General features: G+C 39.5%; 1 protein-coding gene across 9 annotated transcripts in view; it reads right to left on the bottom strand.

Annotated features, from left to right (window-relative positions):
• Window positions 1-24760, bottom strand: part of Grm7 (glutamate metabotropic receptor 7) — a 920878-nt gene that overhangs the window by 164767 nt on the left and 731351 nt on the right. For all 9 annotated transcript variants that reach the window (XR_009591906.1, XR_009591904.1, XR_009591905.1 and 6 more), the window contains exon 8: window positions 7140-8075. Coding sequence is in view for 3 of the 9 variants with exons in the window: in XM_060383884.1 (XP_060239867.1) it covers window positions 7140-8075 (936 nt within the window). In the remaining 6 variants the exon portion in view is untranslated. The remainder of the gene's footprint in view (window positions 1-7139; window positions 8076-24760) is intronic.

Raw genomic sequence — 24760 nt, 5'->3', positions numbered from 1 at the left:
AAACTAAGCAAGAGAAAGGACCCTAACTAAAATGTCCAATCCCCATCCGGAAAGGCAAAGAGGATGGACATCAGAAGAAGAAGAAAACAGGAAACAACCTAGGAACCTACCACAGAGGGACTCTGAAAGCCTCTGCCCTTCAGACTATCAAAGCAGATGCTGAGCCTGATGGGCAACTGTTGGGCAGAGTGAATGGAATTTTAGGTAAGAACTGGGAAATAGTAAGAGCTGGAGAGGACAGGGTCTCCACAAGGAGAGCAACAGAACAAGAAAATTTGAACACAGGGAACTTCCCAGAGACTCATACTCCAACCAAGGAAGGTTTATTATTGAGTCTCCCTACACAGCAAAGATTTCTGTTTCACACCTTTGAATGCAATGATCAGCACTCTCTGTATCAGTTCTGCTCTGCTGGGAGTCCATCAAAGGACCAAGATGGTGAAGACTCCATTTATCCTAGACTCAAGGAGCCAACGCACCCTAGCAGGGAGGATGAGATAGAATCACTTCTAGCTACTTACACCCACCTCTGCGAAGAGCCATTTTCAGAGGGCTGCCTAGAGAGAAGTTCAGTGCTTTCCACCATCACAGCATTTTCACAGGCCATAGACATAAACATGAACAGACAAAACCAAAAGGCAGAAGCCGAACTTGAACATCCAGCGTGGACACAGCCACATCATGATGCACGCACAGCCTCGGTAAAAACCACACATCTCAGTGTGTCCCTTCACTAACTTTATATGCGAGGTGAAGGCTCTTTCTTAACATTCTCTGCAAGAAAATAATGACTTTATGTATTTTACACACACGTATGTCGCAAATATGTGTGTGTGTGTAGAAAGCGGAAAGTAGAAGCTGACTGATATAGTTTCTTTCTCTTCTCTGACCTAGTTCCTATTTGAATGAAGTTTCAATAGTGGGAATGTTGTTTACAAAATTTAACCACTGAAAACACACACACATACAAAGTATGTGTCCACTTAAATAACAAAACAATACAGCATAAATTGCAAAGTAAGGCACAACCTAGCCACATTTTCCTTCTACGCTCAAAATTTCAAAATAGCTTCCAAACCCACTCCATCTTTTCTGGCCTTCCAAGCTTTCTTCAGATTATCACCATCATCTTTGCGCTTATTACAGTAACCATTTCATAATGTTCCTATCTCTATTACTATTTGCTTTTTAACATTGGACATCTTCAGAGAGCAGGTGTGACCTTTCCAGTCCCAAATACCTATGCTTCCCTGCTGACACACTTTTGTGAAGTCTGCATAGCTTCCAGAACAGTCACATAGAACTTTGCACATGGTACTATGGCTTTCCCGGGCACCACTGCCTTCTCTTTGTGGCCTGTCACCACAAAGCTAGAGGGCAGAGGCTGCATGATGAGGATGGCTGCTCACAGCTTAACACACCCACTGGGGAATCACTTATCTGAAGAGGTGTTCATGGAGATTTCAGCTTCCAGGGCCCATGGCACTGAAAAGATGTGATTCCTGCCAAAAAGTTTAATATTGGAGTGGGAGTGACATGTTGAGGTTCACGCTGTTTTGAATTTTGCTCTCAAAATGAGATTGGTTAATTTTTCATTATTACAGTCTCTCTTTTTTGCAAGAGTTGAGACTTTAGTCAGTGCAATGACCCATTGCTCTTTGTGCCACCTGCTGCCAACACTATCTGCTACTTCTCACATTAGATTGTCATTTCAAACACCCTGTTGTGTCCTGTTCTCTGCCTGTGTATTCTACTTCATTTGTCATATTTGCCATGATGAATAAGAGCCATGCCCTTCTGTATGTGCCTGTTTTCCATTTGAGGGGGGCTACAATTGTAGCATGTTCTACATGGCTAAGCATTTATTCAAAGCCTCATTTTACTACCAGGTTTGAAACACATACAGGGAGAGTGTCCTCTTCGCTCTCTACCATGGTTCTAAGTATAAGAAACATAGTAGGAAAGCACCTCTGGAATGAAAGATAGTATTTTAAATAATGTTGAAAGTGTGCTTGGCTTTGCTAGTATTCTCCCCCACCATCACTGCATGTGTTTAAAGCTGTAGAATTCCAACCAGATGTGGTGGCTAGCTCCTGTCCAAATTCCCTGGCACTTTGGAGGCAGATGGAGAATGTGTGGTGGATAGTTCAAGGCCAGTTTAGCCTACACAGTAAATTCCAGAATAGCTATGATTAGAAAGTGAAATCTTCTTTCTCTCAAGAAAAACAAACAAAACAAAACAAACAACAACAACAAAAAAAAAACAACTAAAAAACTAACTAACTAACTAACTAAAAAAAAAATTGAAAACAATAACAAAAAATAATCCTATCCTGCTTTGTTGGTGAGTTTCTTTCAACTTTACACAAAGGAGAACCATCTAGGAAATGGGAACATTGATTGTGCAACTGTCACAGACAGGCTGGCCTTTAGGCAAGTTTGTGGCCCATTTCTTAATTAGTGATTGATATGGGTGGGACCCGTCCACTGTGGAGAGTGCCCCCCCTCCCAGACAGGTGGCCATGGTTTGTATAAGAAAGCAACCTGAAAACCACGAGAAGAAAGCCAGTGAATAGCTTTCCTCCACAATCTCTGTTTCCAGGTTGGTTTGTCTGAATGATGGACAGTGACAGCAAGGCAAGCCAAATCTCACCTTTCCAGCTTCCATTTGCTCCTTGCCAAGGTGTGTATCACAGGAATGGATAGAAAACCGGGATAAACTAGCAAACACAGAGAGCAAACTAGGGCACCTACCAGAAAAGCCAGAAACACAACGAAACAGAAACTCCAGTTCTATTCAGACGGTGTGTTGTGTTGAAGACAGCTGTGTGGTACTTTTTAGAGCAACTCTCAGAGTTGGGAATGGGATTATCACATCCCACATTGTTTCTGACCTCATGGGTGGGCAGGTTTCACTTTGTGATTATATTTTGGGGGCTATCTCTCATGTATGGAAGACAAAATTCCCATTTCCTAGGAAATGTTCCTATCTCCTTGACCTACTGCTACATCTGGTCCCAGTGCTAGCTCAGATGTTTGCTATTAATTGCTCTAGTTCTATCATGCAGTGGAATAATACTCCTTTAAAGAAAAGGGGTTCTCTCATTGATGTTTTGTTATTCACCCTGTTGTTCTGATATGGGCACAAGCATGGCCTGTGGGCATTAAGCTAGAACACATCTTTTCATCCTTGAAACTTTGCAACAGTGCTCTCCTGCTCTCAATTGCTTCAACCCATTCCCCTCTTCTTCTCACCACATTTCTACACAACCAACCTCCAAAATGCACACTGACCACTGAAGCCTCTGATCCCCTACCTGACTGCCAAGTTCCACTTCCCTATGTACCGTCAAGCTTGACAAAGCTTATGTCACTTCCCACATGAAAGAAACAATGGACAGCTAAGCACCACTGAATGCCAAAGGTTCAGCCTGATAATTTTAGCACTAACATATTTTTTTTCCCACTGTGTGAACACCTCAGTCCACTTTTTCAAAAGATAGCTAAAATGTTACCAGGGAACAGGATCTTTTGAGACCTCGTACTATATGTACCAGCCCATTGATTGGTGATGTACTACAAACTTATCTAGACATTTCTTCAGATAACAAGTGGTTACAAAGCTTTAGACAAATGGATCAGATATAGAGTTCCTCAGGTTCTGTCAACACAGACTTTTCTAAACCCATTGACTAAATCACTGCTTTTCATAGAGAACAATCTAGTCTTGAAAAGACAGTACCAAGATATAATAACATAATAATACCACAGTACTGAAGACTAGCTAGCATCTTCCACAATATTATTTTACTATTTATAGTATTTTGTGGACTCTTTATGGTCACATCTATACATAATTCCCAAATCCTGGAATCCATTGTTGTACAGCAAAAGTTTACCACAATCAGAAGGTCATATTGCAGGACTTTCACTTTAGCAAGTCATGGGTTAGCAACCAAGGTGACAGTGATTTCTTGCATTATCATTAAATCAAAAATACATTTCACTGGGGATGAGATTTTTTTATTGAAAATAAGAACCTTGCTTGGTCTTTGTATTCTACTAATAAAAGAATCCAGGGGGAAATTTCACAGAGCTATCCTTAGCAGAATCAAAATGGATTTCAATTCTGCAACACAGTAAACAGTTATTATGGAATTTATTGCTGTTTTTTTTTTCCTGAGACAATGAAATTTTTCTACTTGGGGTACTTAAACTATGAAATCAGAACAAAATGGAACGTCTGTGAGGTTGCCAACTTAGCAAATATATATATATTTTAAATTGCATTTTGCTGTGAGGTCTTTGTTTTGTTTGGCAACTTGCCTCTTTGGATAATTTAGATGCTATGGTTGTGTATACACAGAGTGAATTTCTTAATTGTTCATTCATGTTTTCCTAGCCATATGCCTGTCTTTCAGGCACGTGAATTGTCATGTAGAAATTCACTGTTCCTAGTTGGCTGTTCTGTACTTTTAAGTGTGCCAATGAAGCATGTAAAACACCATAAGCTGTGAAGAGTATACAAAGAAAATTTTGTTTTGTAAAACTGAGGGATTGGAACTCACACTCTCTGAAGATACCTGAATCTCTTCCAAGGTCTGATTCTACCAGTACAATATCATCAATAGAAACTAGAATCCACTGAGTGGATTTCCCGAAACTTCCTATTTCTTTCAATTTTGTAAAGAATCACATATGTGACTTTAATTGAAAAAAAAAAAAAAAACTCCACAGTCACAAGTAGATATGGCTCACAGTGAAGAATGAAATAACACAAATAACATAGAAATAACAATACCAAAAAGCATTTCAAGAAGAAATACTTCTAATGCTAATTCAGCTATTATCATCAAGAAGAGGTATATGAGATATAACAAGACACACTTTTAATGTTACTGCAACAGTTTTTTTTGCTTTTTATATCGCCAAGAATACATACATAGGATATAATTAATGCCTTTACCCTGTTGTACATGATGTTGTTTTAATAGCAAAAAAATATCTTCATGAGATTTGAAGAGAGTCATTGTCCCCTCTAAAAATTATACTAGTTACCAACCTACCAGCATACATTTACAAGTTTATTTTTCATTTCTATTGCATTTCAGTACCCTAACTCATATTTTACTATTCCCTTGGCCCAGAATTAGACAGAGGAAATAAAATGAAATTCAAGTTGGTTTCACAGACAATAAACATGCATTATGAATCTGAAAAATACTGTTGGAAACCGCCAATGTTCAATGACTATATATTTTGGAAGAATTTTGTCTAAGATATTTTATGATGAAAGCCGTAGTCTAGAGCCATTCGGTGCCTGTAGTTTGAGAATTCTGCTTGGTTTCATGAAATAGCCACTTTAAAAAGACAAACTTATAGCCATGGAACCACACAATTTAGGTTACTACAGCATCTAAGCAGAAAAATCAGCTAACGCCACTAACATTTTATAAATAGCATGCAAAGACAGAGGTAGTAACGAATTGCTAAGCTAATTTCTGACAGCATCAATTTTATAAGTTTTTATATATTCAACTCAATATCTTTTTTTTTTCAGTCGAAGTCCCTATACATCTAAAAGCTTTGTTTAAGAAGCAGAAATAGGGATCATCAAGTACAGGCACTTGCTGCTAATACTGATGACCTAGGGTCGATCCCTGAGACCCACGTGGTAGGAGAGACCAGCCTTTGCAAGTTGTCCTCATACATATTATAGCATGAACACATGTATGTGTGCACAGAAACACACACACACACACAAATGTAAAAACAAACAATAAAACATTAACAAATTTATTAAAATTAGATTGGAACAAGATGACCCCTGATGTTCTAATATGAACTAGATTTCTAAAACAGCTCTCTCCTATATGAATGACTTCGTCTTTTCAGCCAAACCACTCTATTGGAGCCACTCACACCAACTGAGGAATTTCTACATTGATGTTTTAGGTTTGTGTAATTTTCATATGTATAAAACTGTAGCCAGATGGGAAAGTGTAAAAATCAAATGTGTATTCAGCATGTCTAGGATCAATATTGCAGTTACTACTTGGTATGCAAATCACATGTACAACTAAATATACATTAAGCATATTAAAAACAACATACGAGGGTCATCTAATTTATAGATTAATTAAATTATCAGTGCATGGAGGGACATGTATTCTAACTGAATCTTGCAGCAACCTCAATCGTTGACAGCCTTATCTTTCTCTCTCTTTCTCTCTTTCCCTTCTGTCTATCTGTCTCTTTTTCATTCTCCCTCCTTTCCTCCTTTCCTCCCTCCCTCCCTTCCTCTCCCTTCTTTCCTACTTCTCTCTGAAAACTCCCTAGATCTCAATATGATTTCCTGCTGGGATTAAGATATACTAAACTGTAGGAACTTGATACAGCATAACTAATGTCCCTGTCCATCAGCTAATGTGCAGTAACAGCCTAGATCAGCTACTAAGAAGACAGAACATCTATAGCAGTGGTTCTCAACTTTCTTAATGCTGCTACCCTCTAATACAGTTCCTCATGTCGTGATGACCCTCAACAATAAAATTATTCTTGTTGCTACGTCATAATTGTAATGTTTCTACTGTTATGAAATGTACTGTTAATATTTGTGTTTTCTGATGGTCTTAGGCAACACCTTTGAAAGGGTTGTTCAACATCCAAAGGGGCTGCAGCCCATAGGTTGAGAACCACTGACTTATAGTGATGAGCACCAGGAGCACCAAGAGTACCATGCATTTACACACACATGAAACATAGCTACTGAGGCCAATGTCTATCCTAAAGAAGCATTTATGTAAGAACTGGAATGGTGAGTGAATGAAGGGAAGACTTTTATTTAGTTAGATTAGGTCATCTTGTCTTGGAAAATGCTTAATAATGATAATTTTATAACAAATATATTCACTTGGAAAGGTCACACGTCTTTGGTTTTCGGTAGGTTCCAAGAGGAAGAGCTTACTTAAAAATTTTAAACTCCTGTACCATTAATCTACTGATCTAAGGTTTTTATGTATTTTGTACATTCTATTCTATACACATAAATCCATTTGGAGGACACAACCATTTTGGTTTCAATATGCACAAAACTAGACATTTCTGGGATGCACTGTGAGATGTACATTTTCACCTACCTTTTCTGCTGACTGCGCAGTACCAAAAAATATCGGGATGAAGGCAAGCCATACGATACACGTTGTATACATAGTGAATCCAATGGGCTTGGCTTCATTAAAATTCTCAGGCACACCCCGAGTCTTGATGGCATACACAGTACATGTGACCATGAGAAGAATGCTATATCCCAGAGAGCAAATGATTTGAAGGTCTGTGATGTCACATTTGAGAACTCCCCTGGCTTGTTCTGGGTTCATTGTCTTATGCTCATCATAGTCTATGATGATGTTGGGTGGGTCAACCCCGAACCAAATGAAGACACCTAGAAGCTGCACCGATATTAAACTGGAGGTGATTGCTAGTTGTGATGTCGGGCTTATGAGTCTGGGAGCTGTCACCGATTTCTTGCCCTGCTCGAATATGCGATAAATCCGATTAGTTTTTGTTAGAAGGGCTGCATAACTAATGCACATTCCCAAGCCCAAGAAGACACGTCGGAATGAACACACTGCCACGTCTGGCTTGGCAATCATTAGGAAGGTGATGATGTAGCAGAGAAATATGCCTGTCAACAAAACATAGCTGAGTTCCCGCCCAGATGCCCTGACGATGGGTGTGTCATTGTAGCGGATGAAAGTGGCCATGACAAAGATGGTGGCAATGATCCCCAACATTGCCAGGAAGACAGGAATGACAGCCCAGGGGGAGTGCCACTCCAGTTTGATGATGGGGATGTTCTGGCAGCCAGTTCGGTTCTCATTGGGCCTCTGGTCGTAGGGACAATGCTGACATGTCATCTCATCAAACTGATACTGGTATCCATCACAAGGCTCACAGGTCCAGCAACAAGGTGTCCCCTTCTGTGTCTTCTTCCTCTGTCCAGGCTTGCAGGGCAATGTGCACACGGAGGACGGGATCTCCCGGACGCCTTTGCCCCACTGCATGTCCTCTATCTGTATGTAGCACAAGAAATGAGACAAAGCAGTCAGGTCATTAAAAAGATAATAACCAGAAAGAACAACAAACACAAACAATTCCAACATTATTGTAGACATCACTTGCCCAGGGACTTCTCCAGAGCACCTATAGAGAGATGCCTGGATATACACCCAACTCTATCCCCTATGAAGGTGAGCAAAGAAGTGGCAGATTTAGTGGGTGGTCAGTGGGCATTCAAAACTGACATCAACATGAAAATCCATTCATCTTTCAAATTAGGTGCTTCCCCCCCTTATACTCACACACACACAAATACACAGACTTTTAATATTTTAGATAACACTGCAGTATTGACCACCTTCCCCATCCCAGATTTTACAGGCCATGTAGAATTCCCTCATATAATGGTCATGACCATTGTAACAGCCAGATCCACCTGGCTCCTCATCAGAGAACAGCAATGCTGCTCATTATTCTAGGCTGCAACTGAACTAGACTGCTTCACAGCCTGCAAGAAGTATTAGACAAGGGAATTGAAGGAATTGTATGGTCTGAAAACATTTAAATATTTACCAACTATCCCTCTAAAGGCAAACTTAAACCCAGATCTCTGTGGCACAGCAGAGAAAGGAAAGTGTACTGGCTGTGTTGGAATATTGGCTTTTGGGGGGAAGCCATTACTGTCAGTGGTGTTCTGGGAGACAGCATTCCATACTAGGGAGAACATTGTTGCAGAGCTAGATGCCACTGGCACTGCCCTTTTCCCTTGTGGCCAGCACTCCATCTACCTTTTCTTTTTGCTATGAGGTTCTCAGATACCTTTTCTACCCTGTGGGACTATACATTACCCATAGAAGCAGAGGGTTGCACACATGGCCTGGCCAGATAGCACACTGTAGTTGTTCTCTGGCTTGAGCATGCATAGGGGTCTTGGAGGGAATTTTATGAGATTTTCTGAGACCCACTCCCAGGTTTTTCTCATTTGTTGAGTCTGGTACAGGGCCTGAGAATGAGCAGCCCTAACAAGATTCCAGGTGATACTGCTCAGGCCTGTTCAGGGACCACCCTTGTTAACTAGTGTCACATCTCAAACTCAAAGCCATGAAATTCCTGTGACCCTGTCAGATAATTTAGCTTCATTTCATTTCCTCAGATAACTGGAAATAAAAATTATTGTCCTTGTTGGCCAGTGCTCCTGGCTACAGGAATAATGTGTTAGATAAAGAGGCTGACAGAGAGTAACAGCAGAACAGAGGTCTTGGATATAATAGTGCCTGCTGTAGGCATTGCTTTAGACTACATCACTGTGTGAGATAATATATTCAACTCTGCCTGATACATCATCCATGGCATATCAGTACAATTTGTACTTCTATTGCCTGAATCTAAGAGCCTGAATACAAGTCACACTAACTACATAGTTTCAGTAGAAACAACCTTAAAAAGATAAACTGCCAGTTAATTATTTTACAAAATAAATCCCATCAAAGAGCTATGGCTGACTCTCTCTAATTGAATTTTTAATATTGACCTAATTGGAATTTTAATATAATTGTGCCAAAAACAGATTAGAAAGATACTGGAAACTTCAAAACATTTTAAAATCAATAATATCTTTAGAGATAAGAGAATAAGGCAATGAACCTTTATCAGTCATTGGAATTTTGGTGCTGTTAATGTGGAAAGCAATGTAGAATAGGAAACTAGCTCCCATCAGTTTCTGTATATAAGCAACATACAAAGTCTAAACCAAAAGACCTAATCCAATCAACAAAGCTGCATGGCTTAAAGAGCAAAATGTCTTAACTTTCTAACAGTTGGTTTTAAACCTGAACCATTGTCCCAAGAATGTTCTGAGGACTTTGGTGTGAACTCATTTTCCTGAGCACAAAACCCAAGTCAGCACTAATAAATCTAAGTAAATATAAGCCATAATATGTTCATTTGGAATAATATCTTTTTGAGGCAGTAAGTCATTGGCAGTCATCCCAAAGCCATAAAATTAAGGAGATAAAGCTTATAATAAGACAAAAATGATAGGCAATAACGTTACAAGTGTCAGATTCTAAGAAGTAGGCACATTTAAAATCTTTGCTATTAAGAACACAAAATGCTGTCCAATGTCAAATTAAAGGAGCCTAGTCATGGTCACTGTGAGAGTAATGAATAATGCCAACAAGTAGATTCCATGGGCTGGATTCGTGATTGTCTGATTCCAGCATTAACAGATATCATTAGATTTGACCAGTAGGCATTTGTGTGGGGCTCATATGGACATCAAAACAAGTATTCATTATATATGATCTTTTAAAATAATCCCAAACTCTGCCACCACCCTATGTTTTCCTCTTGGAGTAAAATAAAACCCCTGGAAATACAGGAATTTGTTCTGTTCTTTTCGATGTATCTAAATACACACAAAGGCTATAAGCACAAGCATTACATTGAGTGATTGCTTAATTTGTTTTCAATTTTCATTTAAAGTCGATTTCAACTCTATTTAATTACATATATTAATGCAATAGAGTCACCTCTAGCTCCAAATGAACAGAAGTCTAAATTTACTCCCCGGGCTACTAAATAACACGATTGGAAATATTATCCTTTTCCTATGAAGGTAACAAGTGCCCCAGTTTTCCAGGAAATGAGATGCACATCATTTGGTTGTGCCAATTGTTATCTATACAGATTAGCATTTTACTTTCTAAAAAGAAATCACAGCTACAAATGCCCATGGGTAACTATTGAAAAATGCTAATCAGTTATAGTTATGAAAAATTCAAGTATGACTCCAATGTTGTTTGCAAAATGGAAGTAGGATGTTTTCTCTGAGCTCTGTAACAAGACCATGTTTCAGCTAGATGGAAAACTAAATTTTAGGTATAAAAACATTAGGTTAAAGATAGGGATATATAGCATCTTACTTAGAAGATAGGGGCTTAAATTACCACAGTGGGGCATGTTTTGCTCTAGGAAAACGGAATGGACTCTGACCAGGTTCAGCATGGCTTTGATAGGCCTTGCTTTTCTCCCTCTTCCCTCTGTCTGGCTGAAAAATCATTAGATTGCATTCCTAAATCAAGCCCCTAAGGTCTATTCCCTTATTTGGCCAATTCTTCCTCTTGAAAATGACTACCAAAGTCCAGCTATCAGAGTTCTGAAGTCCAGCAATTAACATGCCCAATTAAAATTAAATATCTCATCATAACCCGAGTTTCCTCTTTTTTCTTTATACACTTCTATCTACCTATGGGCCATGTCTGTCTCCTCAGACCCAGACAAATGCAAAGAACTATGTAATGAATGTCATAATCATGTTACAAAAATCAGAGTACATCCTTCCCGAAACTTTGAACATAAAATGACAATTTTTCCTTAAGGACAGCTAACTCTTCAAGAATAGTTTACTAAATACAGCCTAACATTCAAAGAAGGAACTTTTCTGGCTTTGGGGTTTGGTACATCCTGACCCTCCAACATGTCACCATGAACAATAAGCCAACAATATATGTTAAAACAAAGACACTAACAGTTGCACAGATAATTGGAACTCCAGGAGAAAAGAGAAGTGGAAAGTCTCACGTGATAAAAACAAACAAACAAACAAACAAACAAACAAACCACTTTTCTACATCCTGAACATTTTTCGAAAGATGGAAAGCAAAATACTAGATTTAGGCAAGCAGGCCTGTAGATTACTTTGGACTTACTCATGAGCAATGGAACCTATCATGGTGCCCATTGGCTCCTCATTCTGGACATAAAGTACTTGGTGGAAAACTATTCTAAACCTAGGAAAGAGTTACCTTATAAGAATTGTTAGCTCTTAGAATGGCTAGAATTTTAAAAGTTAAATTGTGCACTGTCATGCTGCAAAACAACCAAATAGAGTAAGAGGAAAGATTTAAAATAAAATTCTTTGATGCATCCATTTTCATCTATGAGACATTTATTTCTTCTCTCACACAAATACTTTCTATTCAAAGGGAAAGTTTTGTCATGCTAAGGACGCTTTTTCTGGTGAAACTCCATTTACATATTCTCCATCAACCAAGCTGGCTTCTTCTGTAACTGTAAAACTTCCTGCAATATTATTCTGACTTATTAGAACTTTTATAGAATGAGCTAATGAAACAGAAAGGTATCTAATCGAAATGCCATTTGCTCATTAAAATGCATTTAGTCTGTCTATTTTGTGGGGTGGGAAAACTATTTAGAAATAAATGCACAGGAACGAAGAGTTGTCTGTAGAAGGACAGGACCCGTGTGAAGACTGTGGGAGGTGGGAGCACAAAGAGTTTCATAAAACTCCTGTATTAGTCACTTTTCTGTTTTTATGATAATATGGCACGACCAAGGATAGTTATAAATGGAAGGGTTTGTTCAAGCTTACGCTCTCGGAGAGATGAGTCCTTTATGGCAGGGATGCATGGCAGCAAGTACCTGGCATGGTGACCTTAACAGGGAGTTGACAACTCACATCCTCAAATCCAAACACAAAGCAGAGAAAGCAAACAAGAATTGACAGGATGATTTTAATCTCAAAGTCCTCCCTCACTGACATGCTTTCTCTAATAGGGTTGCACGACCTAGATGTCCACAAAAAGTGCAAGAAACTGGGGGCCAAGTGTTCGAGTGCCAGAGGCTATGAGTGACATTCCTCTTTCAAGCCTCCATAGATTCTGAAGTATCTCAATATGTTTTAAAACTAAGGCCCTATTTTTAAACATTTGGCAGTTTAGCAAGACTAGGAGAGAATTTCAAGGCTTCTACATTATAATAAAAACACTCATTAATGCAGATTCAACTTCTTCACAACCTGTAATCACAGCAATCATCTTTTCTTAATGTACTTCAAGAAGGAAGCCCTGTACACGGTACCAACAGAAATTTTCTCTTGACATGCAATAGACCATACAAGAAAAGACTCAACTTCACCCAGTGCAAAGCCCTTGAAATACTAACACCAGGTCAACCCTGAATTTGAATCAGTGTTCCAACTCTGCTTGCAGACTGCATTTCCTGGAATCACCCAGAGGGTTCAAAACCTTCTGAAGGCTACAACCAACCTTCACAGTCTCTATGGAGTTGAGCTCAGGGTTGGCATGTCTTCAGTATGCAGGCAGCAAACTGATTGTGGAGCTACAAAGAGCTGGGTTACTGTGAAGAAATATACGCTGTTTAATGAGCTTAGCACTACATCTTGGGCCAGTGAGATAGCTCAGCAGGAAATGCACTTGCTGCCAAGCCTGAAGATCTCAGTTTGATCTCTAAGACCAGCATAGTGGAATAAGATAATCACCTCCTGAAAGCCACGTATATACATTATGACATTCATGCATGTGTGCTCAAATACATGCATACACAGGCACACAGTACAAATAGCAATGGTGATAAAAAAAATATTAAGTTAGAAAATACTGACAGTAAATAATCTAGCCTATTTTGGGTCTTGTTAAATAATAACTCATCATTACCTGAAATGCTTAACTGGTTATTCAAACCTTATTGGTAAGATGTTGGAGTTATAAATCCCCAGAGTTAGAAACATTTCTGGATTTAAGCCCCATATCTCCCTTGCTTCTGCGGATTTTCTTTGAAGAGGCTCCTTTGTTCTCTCTCTGGCCTTCCTCTTGCCATCTCTTTCATGGTGGCTGTGATGGCCAATTTTGGTTGTCACCTTGACTATATCTAGAACCAGCTAAAACCCAAGTAGCTAGGTAGGCCTGTCAGGGATATTTTTGGATTGGATCATTTGAGGTCAGAAGACCCATCCTAAATCTGGGCCATATCTTTTTTTCCTACTTAAACTTATTCTTGCTGACTGGTTCAACTATAACTATAATGTTCCTGCTGAGGAATTTCTTTCCTTGTAATATACCCTGTGTCTTTGAGATTCCAACGTAGAATAAAGACCAGACTCTCAGTAGAATTGCCTGGAACTCCAGCACCAGATTAGGAATGCTGAGACATCCAGCCCCCATGGAATAAACAACTACTGAATTATTTTCTTGTCCTGTATGTCATGGGATCACCATTGTTGTACTACTAAACCCACAGCCTGTAAGCCACTCAAATGAATTTTATATATATATATATATATATATATATATATATATATATATGTATAAACATATACATATATAAGTGTATAGATATATGTCAATGTATTCACTCTCTTCCTTTAGAAAACCCTGACTGATAGAGTGGCTATATACCCATTTCTCTCTCTATTTTTTTTTTTTTTTACTTATTCTTGCTCTCATGAAGTTCCTTTCCAAATGTTAAAGACCTTTGGTTAAAGAAATATATCTGGCTCTTATTTACATTGTACCATGTTCTTTCTAATGTTCTCCATCCCTTCTCAAGGCCTGACCCTAGTCTCTAGGCCCTCCCTCCTAATAAGACTTATGCCCAAAGGGAGATATGTGTTATGTATCAGCATACTTTCTTGAACAGACTGCTTCAGTTCTTCATTATTATTATATTTAACATATATTGAGGATTTACTGCATTACTGGGTTTTAGACCCTGTTTTAGCTGCCAGGGACTAAGCGGATAAAACAACAACAATAACATCAACAAAACATAAAAACCAAACCAAAACAAAAGACATCCTAGGCTTTGAGAATAGAATCAACTTTTCCCTGTCTTTGCTCTTGTGATATCTTTGGCAAAAACTGTCTTATGTTTTCTCCATGCACATTCCCACTGGCCACCTCGTTTTTTAAACTAATTTATTTTATTGATTACAGTTTATTCACTTTGTATCCCAGCTATTGCCTCCTCCTAATTCCCTCCTAATCTCACCCCCCTCCCTCATCTCCTTCCATGCCCCTTCCAAAGTCCACTGGTAGGGGAGGTCCTCCTCCTCTTCCCTCTGACCCTAACATATCAGTTCTCATCAGGACTGGATACATTGTCTTTCTCTATGGCCTGGAAAGGCTGTTCCCCCCCTTAGAGAAGGGTTATCAAAGAGCCGGCCACTGAGTTCTTGTCAGAAACAGTCCCTGTTCCCATTACTAGGGAACCTACTTGGACACTGACCTACCCTATCTGTGCAGGGGTTCTAGGTTATCTCCATGCATGGCCCTTGGTTGGAGTATCAGTCTCAGAAAATACCCATGGGCTCAGATTTCTTGATTCCGTGGCTCTCCTTGTGGAGCTCCTGTCCCGTCGAGGTCATATATCTTCCACTTCTTTCATAAGATTTCCTGCACTCTGCACAAAGTTTGGCTATGAGTCTCAGCCTCTGCTTCGATACCCTGCTGAGTAGAGTCTTTCAGAGGCCCTCTGTGGTAGCTTCCTGTCCTACCCCTTGTTTTCTCCCTCTTCCTATGTCCATTCCGTTTGCCTTTCTGAGTGAGGACTGATCATCTTGCCAAAGGTCCTCCTTCTTGCTTAGCTTCTTTAGGTGTACAGATTTTAGTATGTTTATTCTATATTAAATTTCTAATATCCACTTATAAGTGAGTATATACCATGTGTGTCTTTTTGCTTCTAAGAGAGATCACTCCGGATGAGCAAGTGAAACACCTGTTTGAAAAAAAATCAACTCTCTGAAGAAAGAATTTGAAGAAGATATCAGAAGATGGAAAGATCTTCCATGTTCATGGATTTGTAGGATTAACATAGTGAAAATGGCCATCCTGCCAAAAAGCAATCTATAGATTCAATGCAATTCCCATGAAAATACCAACACAAGTCTTTGTAGACCTTGAAAGAACAATTCTCAATTTCATATGGAAAAACAAACAAACAAAAACCCCACAGAATTGCTAAAACAATTCTGTACAACAATAGATTGTCTGGAGCTATCTCCATCCTTGCTCTCAAGTTGTACTACAAAGCAATAGTAATAAAAACTGCATGGTGCTGGCATAGAAACAGAATGGGGGAATCAATGGAATAGAATAGAAGACCCAGAAATAAATCCACACACCTATGAACACTTGATTTTTTGACAAAGACACCAAAACCATACAATGGAAAAAAAGACAGCATCTTCAAAAAATGGTGCTGGTCTAACTGGATATCTACATGTAGAAAAATGCAAATAGATTGATATTTATCACCCTGCACAAAACTAAAGTCTAAGTGGATCAAAGGCCTCAACATAAAGCCAGACACACTAAACCTGTGAGAAGAAAATTGGGGAAGATCCTTAACTAATTTGCATAAGAAAAAACTCCCTGAACAGAACACCAACAGCATAGTCTCTAAGATCAATCAAGAAATGGGACCTCATGAAACTGAAAAGCTCTGTAAAGCAAAGGATGCTGTTGTTAGAACAAAACAACAGCTTACAGACTGGGAAAGGATCTTCACCAACCCTGTATCTGACAGAGGGCTAATATCCAGTATATAAAAAGAACTCAATAAGTTAAAAAACAACAAATCAAGTAATCCAATTAAAAAGTAGAGTACAGAGCTAAACAGAGAATTCTTAATAAAGGAATATTGAGGGGCTGAGAAACATATAAAGACATTCTCAATGTCCTTAGTCATCAGGGAAATGCAAATCAAAAACGACCCTGAGATTTCACCTTACACCCATCAGAATGGCTAAGATCAAAAATTGAAGTGACAATACTTGCTCGAGGGGATGTGGAGAAAGGTGAGCCCTCCTCCATTGCTGGTGGGAATGTAAACTTTTACAACCACTTTGGAAATCAATCTGGTGTTTTCTCAGACAATTAGGAATAGTGCTTCCTCAGGATCCAGCTATACCACTCCTAGGCCTATATCCAAAAGATGCTCAAGTATACAACAAGGACATTTGCTCAACCACGTTCATAGCAGCTTTATTTGTAATACCCAGAATCTAGAAACAACCCAGATGTCCATTAATGGAGGAATGCATACAGAAATTCTGGTACATTTACACAATGGAATACCACTGGCCACCTCTTAATCCCTTCATTTGCACAGCAGTGAGAACATTCGTTCCCTGATTGGGTGTCATGTTTTTAATTCCTTCAGTGCCTTTTCATGGCTATCAAGACTCCTGGACAGCCATAAATCGTTTTTAAGACACCCATAAGGTGGCTTTACTCTCCTGACTTTATCTCAGTCCCACCAAGCTTCCCACCACGGTGTCTTATATGAAACACACAATGACCTACAACTCGAGATCACTAGGCTACTGTTGGTCATTAGACTCACTGCACTGGGCCTTCCCTTTATAAACCTTTAAAGATCCTTCACAGTAATAAACAAACAAACAAACAAACAAAACAAATCATCCTATTAAAACTTGTCACTTGATTAAAGCCTATCTCTTGGACTAAGGTTTAAGTTTCATGGTGTCACTGCCTCCCTTTACTTGAGAATCTCAACATCATGGAGAGACAGGTGGCAGTACCCAGATGAATTGACAAAAGAACAGTCCCTCATCAGCAAGGTTTCTGCAGTCAAAATTAAAAGTCTAGGGCAGCACAGTGCAACTAGAAGCTGGGGAGGAGAGCACAGGATAGAGGAATGTGGCACTGTTGATCAACAAGTATGAATTTCTGATGGACTTTTGTGTACAGTATGGCGATTATAGCTAAAAATGATACACCTGCTAACAGCTAAAAGAAAACATTATCTTCTCTCCAAATACCACCAGAACTAACTGTCAGAATATTTCAGGCTGTAGCCCTGGAAATGTGTTACCTATTGTCTTTACATTTCTCTGTGTTTTCCCCAGATACCTTTCAACCTGATCTGGTGTATCCAGATATATAGCCCACTCACAGCATAAGGGTGATATTCGAAGGATATATATTCAAGTCCCAACATGGCTACGCTCAGCAAGGTATTTACTGTCTCTGAACCTCATCTTTAAAAAAAAAAAGCTTTATGCCATTAAAATGATAAATGTTAGAGGATATAGATATAGATAGATAGATATATACTTGATTTAAACCTCATACAATATATCTATCTAAACAGCATTTTATTATATATGTAAATATATTTCCCACACTTTCATATAGCACTTAGGAGAGAAATTTAAATGAGAATACTTCTGTAAGATAGCAAAAGATCCACGATCACTTTTGGAGACCCATCTGTTTTCTGTGCATCCAAGGCATGTCTATCTAGAGAGTGAACATGTGCAGTTGAAACGCCCTTGACATTTTCTTGTGGAAAGAAAGGGAATTAAATATGGAGTGCCCAATTGCTGGGTAGAGGAGAAATGAGCACAATTAGCACAGTGCAGATAAGTGGAACAGGAGCCATCCATAAGCCACAACTAAGGACAGAACTCACTTTCTGGAATTGCTGGCTCCCCTTGACTACCATTCATCCACAGATAAATTTAGCTACATCTCAAAATAGAAAGAGAGCTGGAAAATCGCTCTCTAGGTCCAAACACTGTCACCTCTTCCTTGACCAAAGGCAAAGAAGACTAAAGGGAGGCTGAATTTAATTGTTTTGAAGACTAAGCAAGATGACATGTTTATGTAAATAGCATGTGTCTATGACACAGTAACTACTCATATAGTTATTAATTTATACAAGAACATCTTGTGGTGACTAGCTCATTCCAGATAATTAAGTTTCCTTGTCCCATTCTCTGTCTTTAACTGTGCTTCTTCCAAAAAAATTGACATGTAACATGAGTAACATGTCAAAGAGTAACATGTCAAAGCACTTCAGACTGTACACATCTAAACACCTATTGGCTACCCTTCTTTCTCTAGATGCCTTCCAACTAGCCTTCATTGTGTACCCAGAGAAACATATAACATGGACATTGCAATGAGAAGGATGTATACAAATCCTAGCATAGCCAACTTAGGTAAATGCCTTATGCTTTTTGAACCTTGCAATATAAAAACTGTGAAGTGGAGACTACAAGGTTATCTTGTAGGCTTATTGATAAGACAAATGAAGAGAGCACATTACCCAATAGCCAGGGAATGAGTTCTATTGTTTAAAATTATCAGATAATGAATGTCAGAAAGGCTCCCTTTCTACCCCCCCCCAAAAAAAAAAGTAGCTATTGGAACATTAATTTCTGGCATCTTCAGTCAACCCCTTTCCTCCATGCATTCTCTGGTGCTGGTCTCTGAGTCACCATTGTTTCATCTCCTTAATATCTGCTGCCTCTGACTTTAGGGCTTGCTTTTTGTTTCTTTATTCTTTATCACTTATCCCCATCACAATGGCTGTTTAATATCACCTTCCTAGGTATTTATTTCTTATCCTATCTCCTTTAACTGGAATGTAAACCAGAGAGGGCTGAGACTGTGCTTACAATGTAAATATCATTTTGTGCCCAGGAACAGCAGCAGCAGAAGAAGATAAGTGTGAATTCTAGAACCTCTGAATAAAATCTTATGTGGATTTCAAACTGTCCACCAGAGACACTGTCTGATTAGCTTTCTTTGTGTTCACAGTGTTCAAGTGCTCTTACACCAAGCCAGCTGCTGCATCTCCCCTCCCCCTGTAATATCTGCCATCCTATTGTGGATACAAACATGTTTTTGTTTTGGTCCAAGATGTGGGATATGGGACTGATTCAGATGGTCCACAGCAGCAGACTATTTTGCCTCATGTAGGCTCTGAGGAGAACTCTTTGTCGGTTGCAGAGAGTTTAAATCTGAGGTCCCCGGAGAGAACCCACAGAATGAGGGCTCAGGAAAAGAACAATGCTGCTCCTGCTCCCCCCTGGCTGCTCCTGGTTGCTGTTGAGACAAGAAGTTGGAGATCTCCTGAAATGAGGATTGGACTCCCAGGAACCCGATGACCCTAACCAGCAGGGAACCACTAAGAAACCCTGGAATTGGGGTGGGGTAGGGAGAAAAATGATAAAATAAATGTAACTAAAAGCGTTTTTAGAAAGGACTCCAACACCACCCCATGACTGAGGGAGCTGGACTTCCCTGTGACAAGAAAAGTTGTTTCTCCTAATTCCTCCACAACTAGTCTAAAGGTCCCAGAGTTTCCTCGATGCCACCAAGCCAGAAATAGCTTCTTCACTATTTGAAATCTCTGAGCATTTTATCTATGCCATTACTCTCTTTCTTATTCTACTTACACCTTAAAAACTACTGCCAAGACCTGTTTCTTTCTAATCCTATACACAGCCTAAAATGAGATATGAAACCTGGGGCAGATCCTATCACAGGAAAGAACTTTCAGGATTAATACAGAAAGGCATAAATCCTTATGAAAAAAAATTACCCTCTTTTTATGCCCTTGAACAATCTTCCTTAGGTTGAGCCTTCTGAATCTGACCTATTTTAAATATGACAAACTATGCAAGCAAGAACAGTAGAAGTCGGTATTCATATCTCCAGTACTAAATCTTTTCTAACCTGCTCGAGCATTTGTTTTATGTTTTCATTCTGAAGACAACTTGCAAATTGCTTTTCACACACTCACCTGGGGTGAGGCACATCCTCTGCCCAGTTAGGCTAGAAGAAGGCTGATCAGTAGGTCTCCCGCCAGAGACAGGAAGGCATTTGTTTATTGCTTTCTTGTGCTTCCTGGGTTTATAAGCTCCCACACCTCTAGCTTCCCTTTTGAAGTAGAGGATAGACAGTGTAGATCAGGCAGCGTTTAGTATAGACTTAGAAATGATTCTCTTATGTCACTGTGGTGAATACTAGTCCTTGGCAGAATCTCAGGTATATAGAATGGAGAACCACTGCAGGAGGCTGAGGAGAATGATGGCCTCTGTTCAGTGCCTACGGCTCACATGCAAAGCTGGGCACAAAAGCAGATCTGCAACTTCAGCACTGGGGAGGCAGAGACAAACAGCTCCCTGGAGCTTGCTGTCAAATTAGGGTATCTGAATCAGTGAACTCCAAGGTCATTCTTCGTAAATGGTAACCTGAGCAAGTATCCCCTTCTCAAAAAATAAGGTGAAAATCAATATAGGAGGACACATGACATTGACCCTCATATTCATGTGCACCTACATGCACATGTGCAAATACACACACACACACACACACACACACACACACACACACTACAGGCACATACTCCACTACCACCATCACCCCACATACCTCCTACAGACATGTCTAGGGAATCTTGGAACACATCAGTTTATTAAAAACTTAGAGATAGTTTAGATTAAGGAGAGGCTGTTCCTCCTTGATTTCCTCTAGTGCTTTCTTAAATCTTGGATAAAACAAACTATTGTTTACTCACTTGACGCACAGATTGTCTCACATCCTGTGGCGCTTTTGCCCACCTTCACTGACATTGCAGTATCAGTACAGGGCTCACCTAAGACCTTGACTGAATGCTACCACCACTTTTCAGATCTTTACATTCCATGTACTATGAGACATAAACCCTGGAGTTTGAACCGAGGTGTCATCTCCTGGGACTATCTGCATTGTGCCTGGGAAAGTCAATGAACATCTCTGAGGTTAATTTCCTCACCAGTGACATGGAGTTATAAGAAAATTATAATTGTTTGTACGGGATTGTTTTAAAACAGTGCATCTATTAATGCTGGAAATTTATTCATTTCTTCCTTTTTATCCCATTGTAATAGAATAAGCTTGTTACCTCTTTACTTGCATTCACAGACTCTCCCCACCGCCCCCTGCAACACTCTGATTAGCTGGACTGAGCCAAATGTGCCCTTCTGAAAAGCCACATTTCAAAAAGTGCCTCATAGAATAGTATTCCAGCACAAAATGACTATATGTAAAACAATATTATTTCTGAAGCATATCTAATTCAATAATGAATAAGAAAATGAGCTCCCTAACTGATTCTCTCAGAGAAACCATATATGGCTAGAATGCGAGGCCCAGATGCTAATTCCAGAGGATACAGAAACGACATATCTGGGTAAGAAGCCACTGAGTACCTTTCCTATCAGCTAAGCAAGCAGTGGCTCACTGTGCCTAGATCATGCCCTAGATCACATGAGTTGTTACAGAATGCTAACAAGATATATGTATCTGTGCTGTCCGTGTCCACTTCTACCCGTGCATATTATGTATCAGAATATTGTACACTGGGAGTCTACTGGCCCACAAACATGTTAGTTCTTCAAGCTAAGGGAACAGTAGCTTTTACATCTCTTACTTGTACATCCAGAAGTTATGTCAGTCTTAGAAAGTGAAAACTAAAGTGTTTATTTGACTCAGATTATCATTACAGGCTTGCTGGGAGATGAAAGAAACACATATGCCTATCGCTTATGAAAACTACTTTTACATGAAGGCACGTTCATATAAGAATACAGGGACTGTGATGTCCTAGAAGAATCTTTTATGCTATAGGTTTTTTAAAAAAATATATTTATTTATTTATTATGTATATAATAATACACCTGCATGCCTGCATGCCGGAAGAGGGCACCAGATCTCATTATAGATGGTTGTGAGCCACCATGTGGTTGCTGGGAATTTAACTCATGACCTCTGGAAGAGCAGCCTGTGTTCTCAACCTCTGTGCCATCTCTGTAGCCCTTATGCTACAGTTCTGTTTTTTGAGTATGCTTGCAATTTATTTATTTAACATTTCTTTCAAGTTCCTGATGTTGTAACTTCCCGATAAGAATGGGATCCTACTGAGAACTGTGAGCTAAAATAAATCCTCTTTTCCCTAAGTTGCCCTTGTCAGGGCATTTTATCGGAACAGCAGAAAAAACATAATCAAGAAAATTTATATGTGTGTATACCTATTATAAATTTTTATTTGTATATCAAGAGATTAAAAATAACCAGACATGGTAGTACATGCTTTTGGTTTTAGAACTTGTAGGGAGGCAGAGGAAGGTATATCTCATAGTCTACAAAGTAAGACTGTCTCAAAAAAATTTTTTTTTCTTTTGGCTTTTTGAGCAAGGCTTCTCTGTTTATTCTCAGAATAGCCTTGGCTATTCTGGATTTACTTTGCAGACCAGGCTGGCCTTGAACTCACAGTGATCCTCCTGCCTCTGCCTCCCTGAGTGCTGTGATTAAACACTTGTGGAACTGTGTTGGCAGAGACTGTCTCGAATTTTGAAAAGAGGTTTAAAATAACTAATAATGATATAAGGGTCATAACAACACACTGTAATACCAGGTGTACAAAGATATTCTCCCTCTTTTAAAAGGGTCAAACAAGCCATAGATTTTCATATTTCTTTTCTTTTCCCTTTCTTCTTTCATGTCCCTCTCTCTCTCTCTCTCTCTCTCTCTCTCTCTCTTTCTCTCTCTCTCTGTGTGTGTGTGTATGTGTGTGTGTGTGTGTGTGTCTTCTATTCTTTCTTTTTCTTGATACAAGATCTTTTGTCATTTAGGATAACCTCAAACTTGTTATTTAGCTGAAAATTAACTTGAGCTTCAGATCCATCCATTTTCATCTCCTAGTATGGTATTTTTATATTAGTAACTTATATACGGGAATTAAAATATTTTCTCAGAGGGATTGCCCTCAGATAAGCAGAGCCATAAAAAAAGCAAAACTACAGATAAATTAGTGTTGCCGTATAGCTCATTAATTAATAAAGTAGAAATTGTAACAAGTGCTAATTAGAAAAGAAATGATAACAAATAACTTGAAGGCAATTGCTTTATGTAGAACACAAGAGAGGCAGAAAGCATGCTTTGTGAGCTGTGACATGAAATCTACTGACATAGCATGTGCAGTGACAGGGCTCTTTTAAAGACCCCAAGCCTGGCAAGGCTTGTCATATTCGACTGTCATCTCTCAGCCCACAGTGTGCATAAGAACCCCTGGGGGGAGACTGGTGCTTTCACACTGCTCCTCACGTGGTCTCTGCTTCACAGTGACTCAGAACTCTGGACTCAAGGGGTCAAAACAGGCAGTGGGGGCCAAGTCTGAGGGCTCAACTGTGAACCCAGGGTTCAGTGAGGGACTCAGTCTCAAAAAATACAGTGTATATTAGAGTCCTGCACACACACTACATGATGTTAAATGAGACCACTTATAGGGGTCTCTAGTTCGATAAGACAAATGCCTGTAAGATGAGGACTAGACAAAAGGATGCAGCTTCATAGAAGGAAGGCCACAGGAGGACAGAGTGAGCCGGTAACCATTTGTATGCCTCCTGAGTGAACCCTAGCCTAGTCCCCAGAGGCCTCCTCATCTTGAACATGGATAACATTTGTTATCCAGAGCACCGAATGAATCAACGGATTTCCGTTGTGTGCCGCCCAGTCTGTGGCAGGCTGTTATGTTCATTCTTGCAGATATAGACACAAGGTAATAGAGATCACATTTAACAGTGGACTCCTTCATGTTCCCTCATCCTGGCAGGGATACCATGAGGTAAAGAGTGTTGCTTTCTGTTCAGGAAGTTGACTCCTGTGCTAATGAGTTTAACGCTCTTCCCCACTTTGGAGTGACTTGAATTGATGGGGTTTGCCTAGGCATCAGAATTTGTAACAATTTCAACGCGATTTGCATGTGCACAGAGTGATAAGAAATATCGAGCTCTATTATATATCATTTTAAAAATAAGCTCATACATTTTGTACACAGTGTGAGCAATGTACATGTTTTGTAGAGTATGTATGTACACCTGTGTGTGGGTAATCATGGAGGCCACAAATAAATATTGGGGGTCTTCCTCTACCTCTTTCTACTTTATTTTTTTGAAACAGGGTCTTTCAGCGAACCTGGACCTCAGTGTTTATGTTGGACAGGTTGGCCAGAAAGCCCCTGTCTCCTCCTCCCACCAGTGTTGGGGCTCGAGGTATGTGCTACCCTGGCTGGTTTTTTACAT

This window comes from Meriones unguiculatus, chromosome 5 (assembly GCF_030254825.1).
Source record: "Meriones unguiculatus strain TT.TT164.6M chromosome 5, Bangor_MerUng_6.1, whole genome shotgun sequence".
NCBI classification, from domain to species: Eukaryota; Metazoa; Chordata; class Mammalia; order Rodentia; family Muridae; genus Meriones; species Meriones unguiculatus.
Note: the sequence above shows the minus strand (reverse complement) of the source record. Positions and strands in the feature narration are given on the sequence as shown.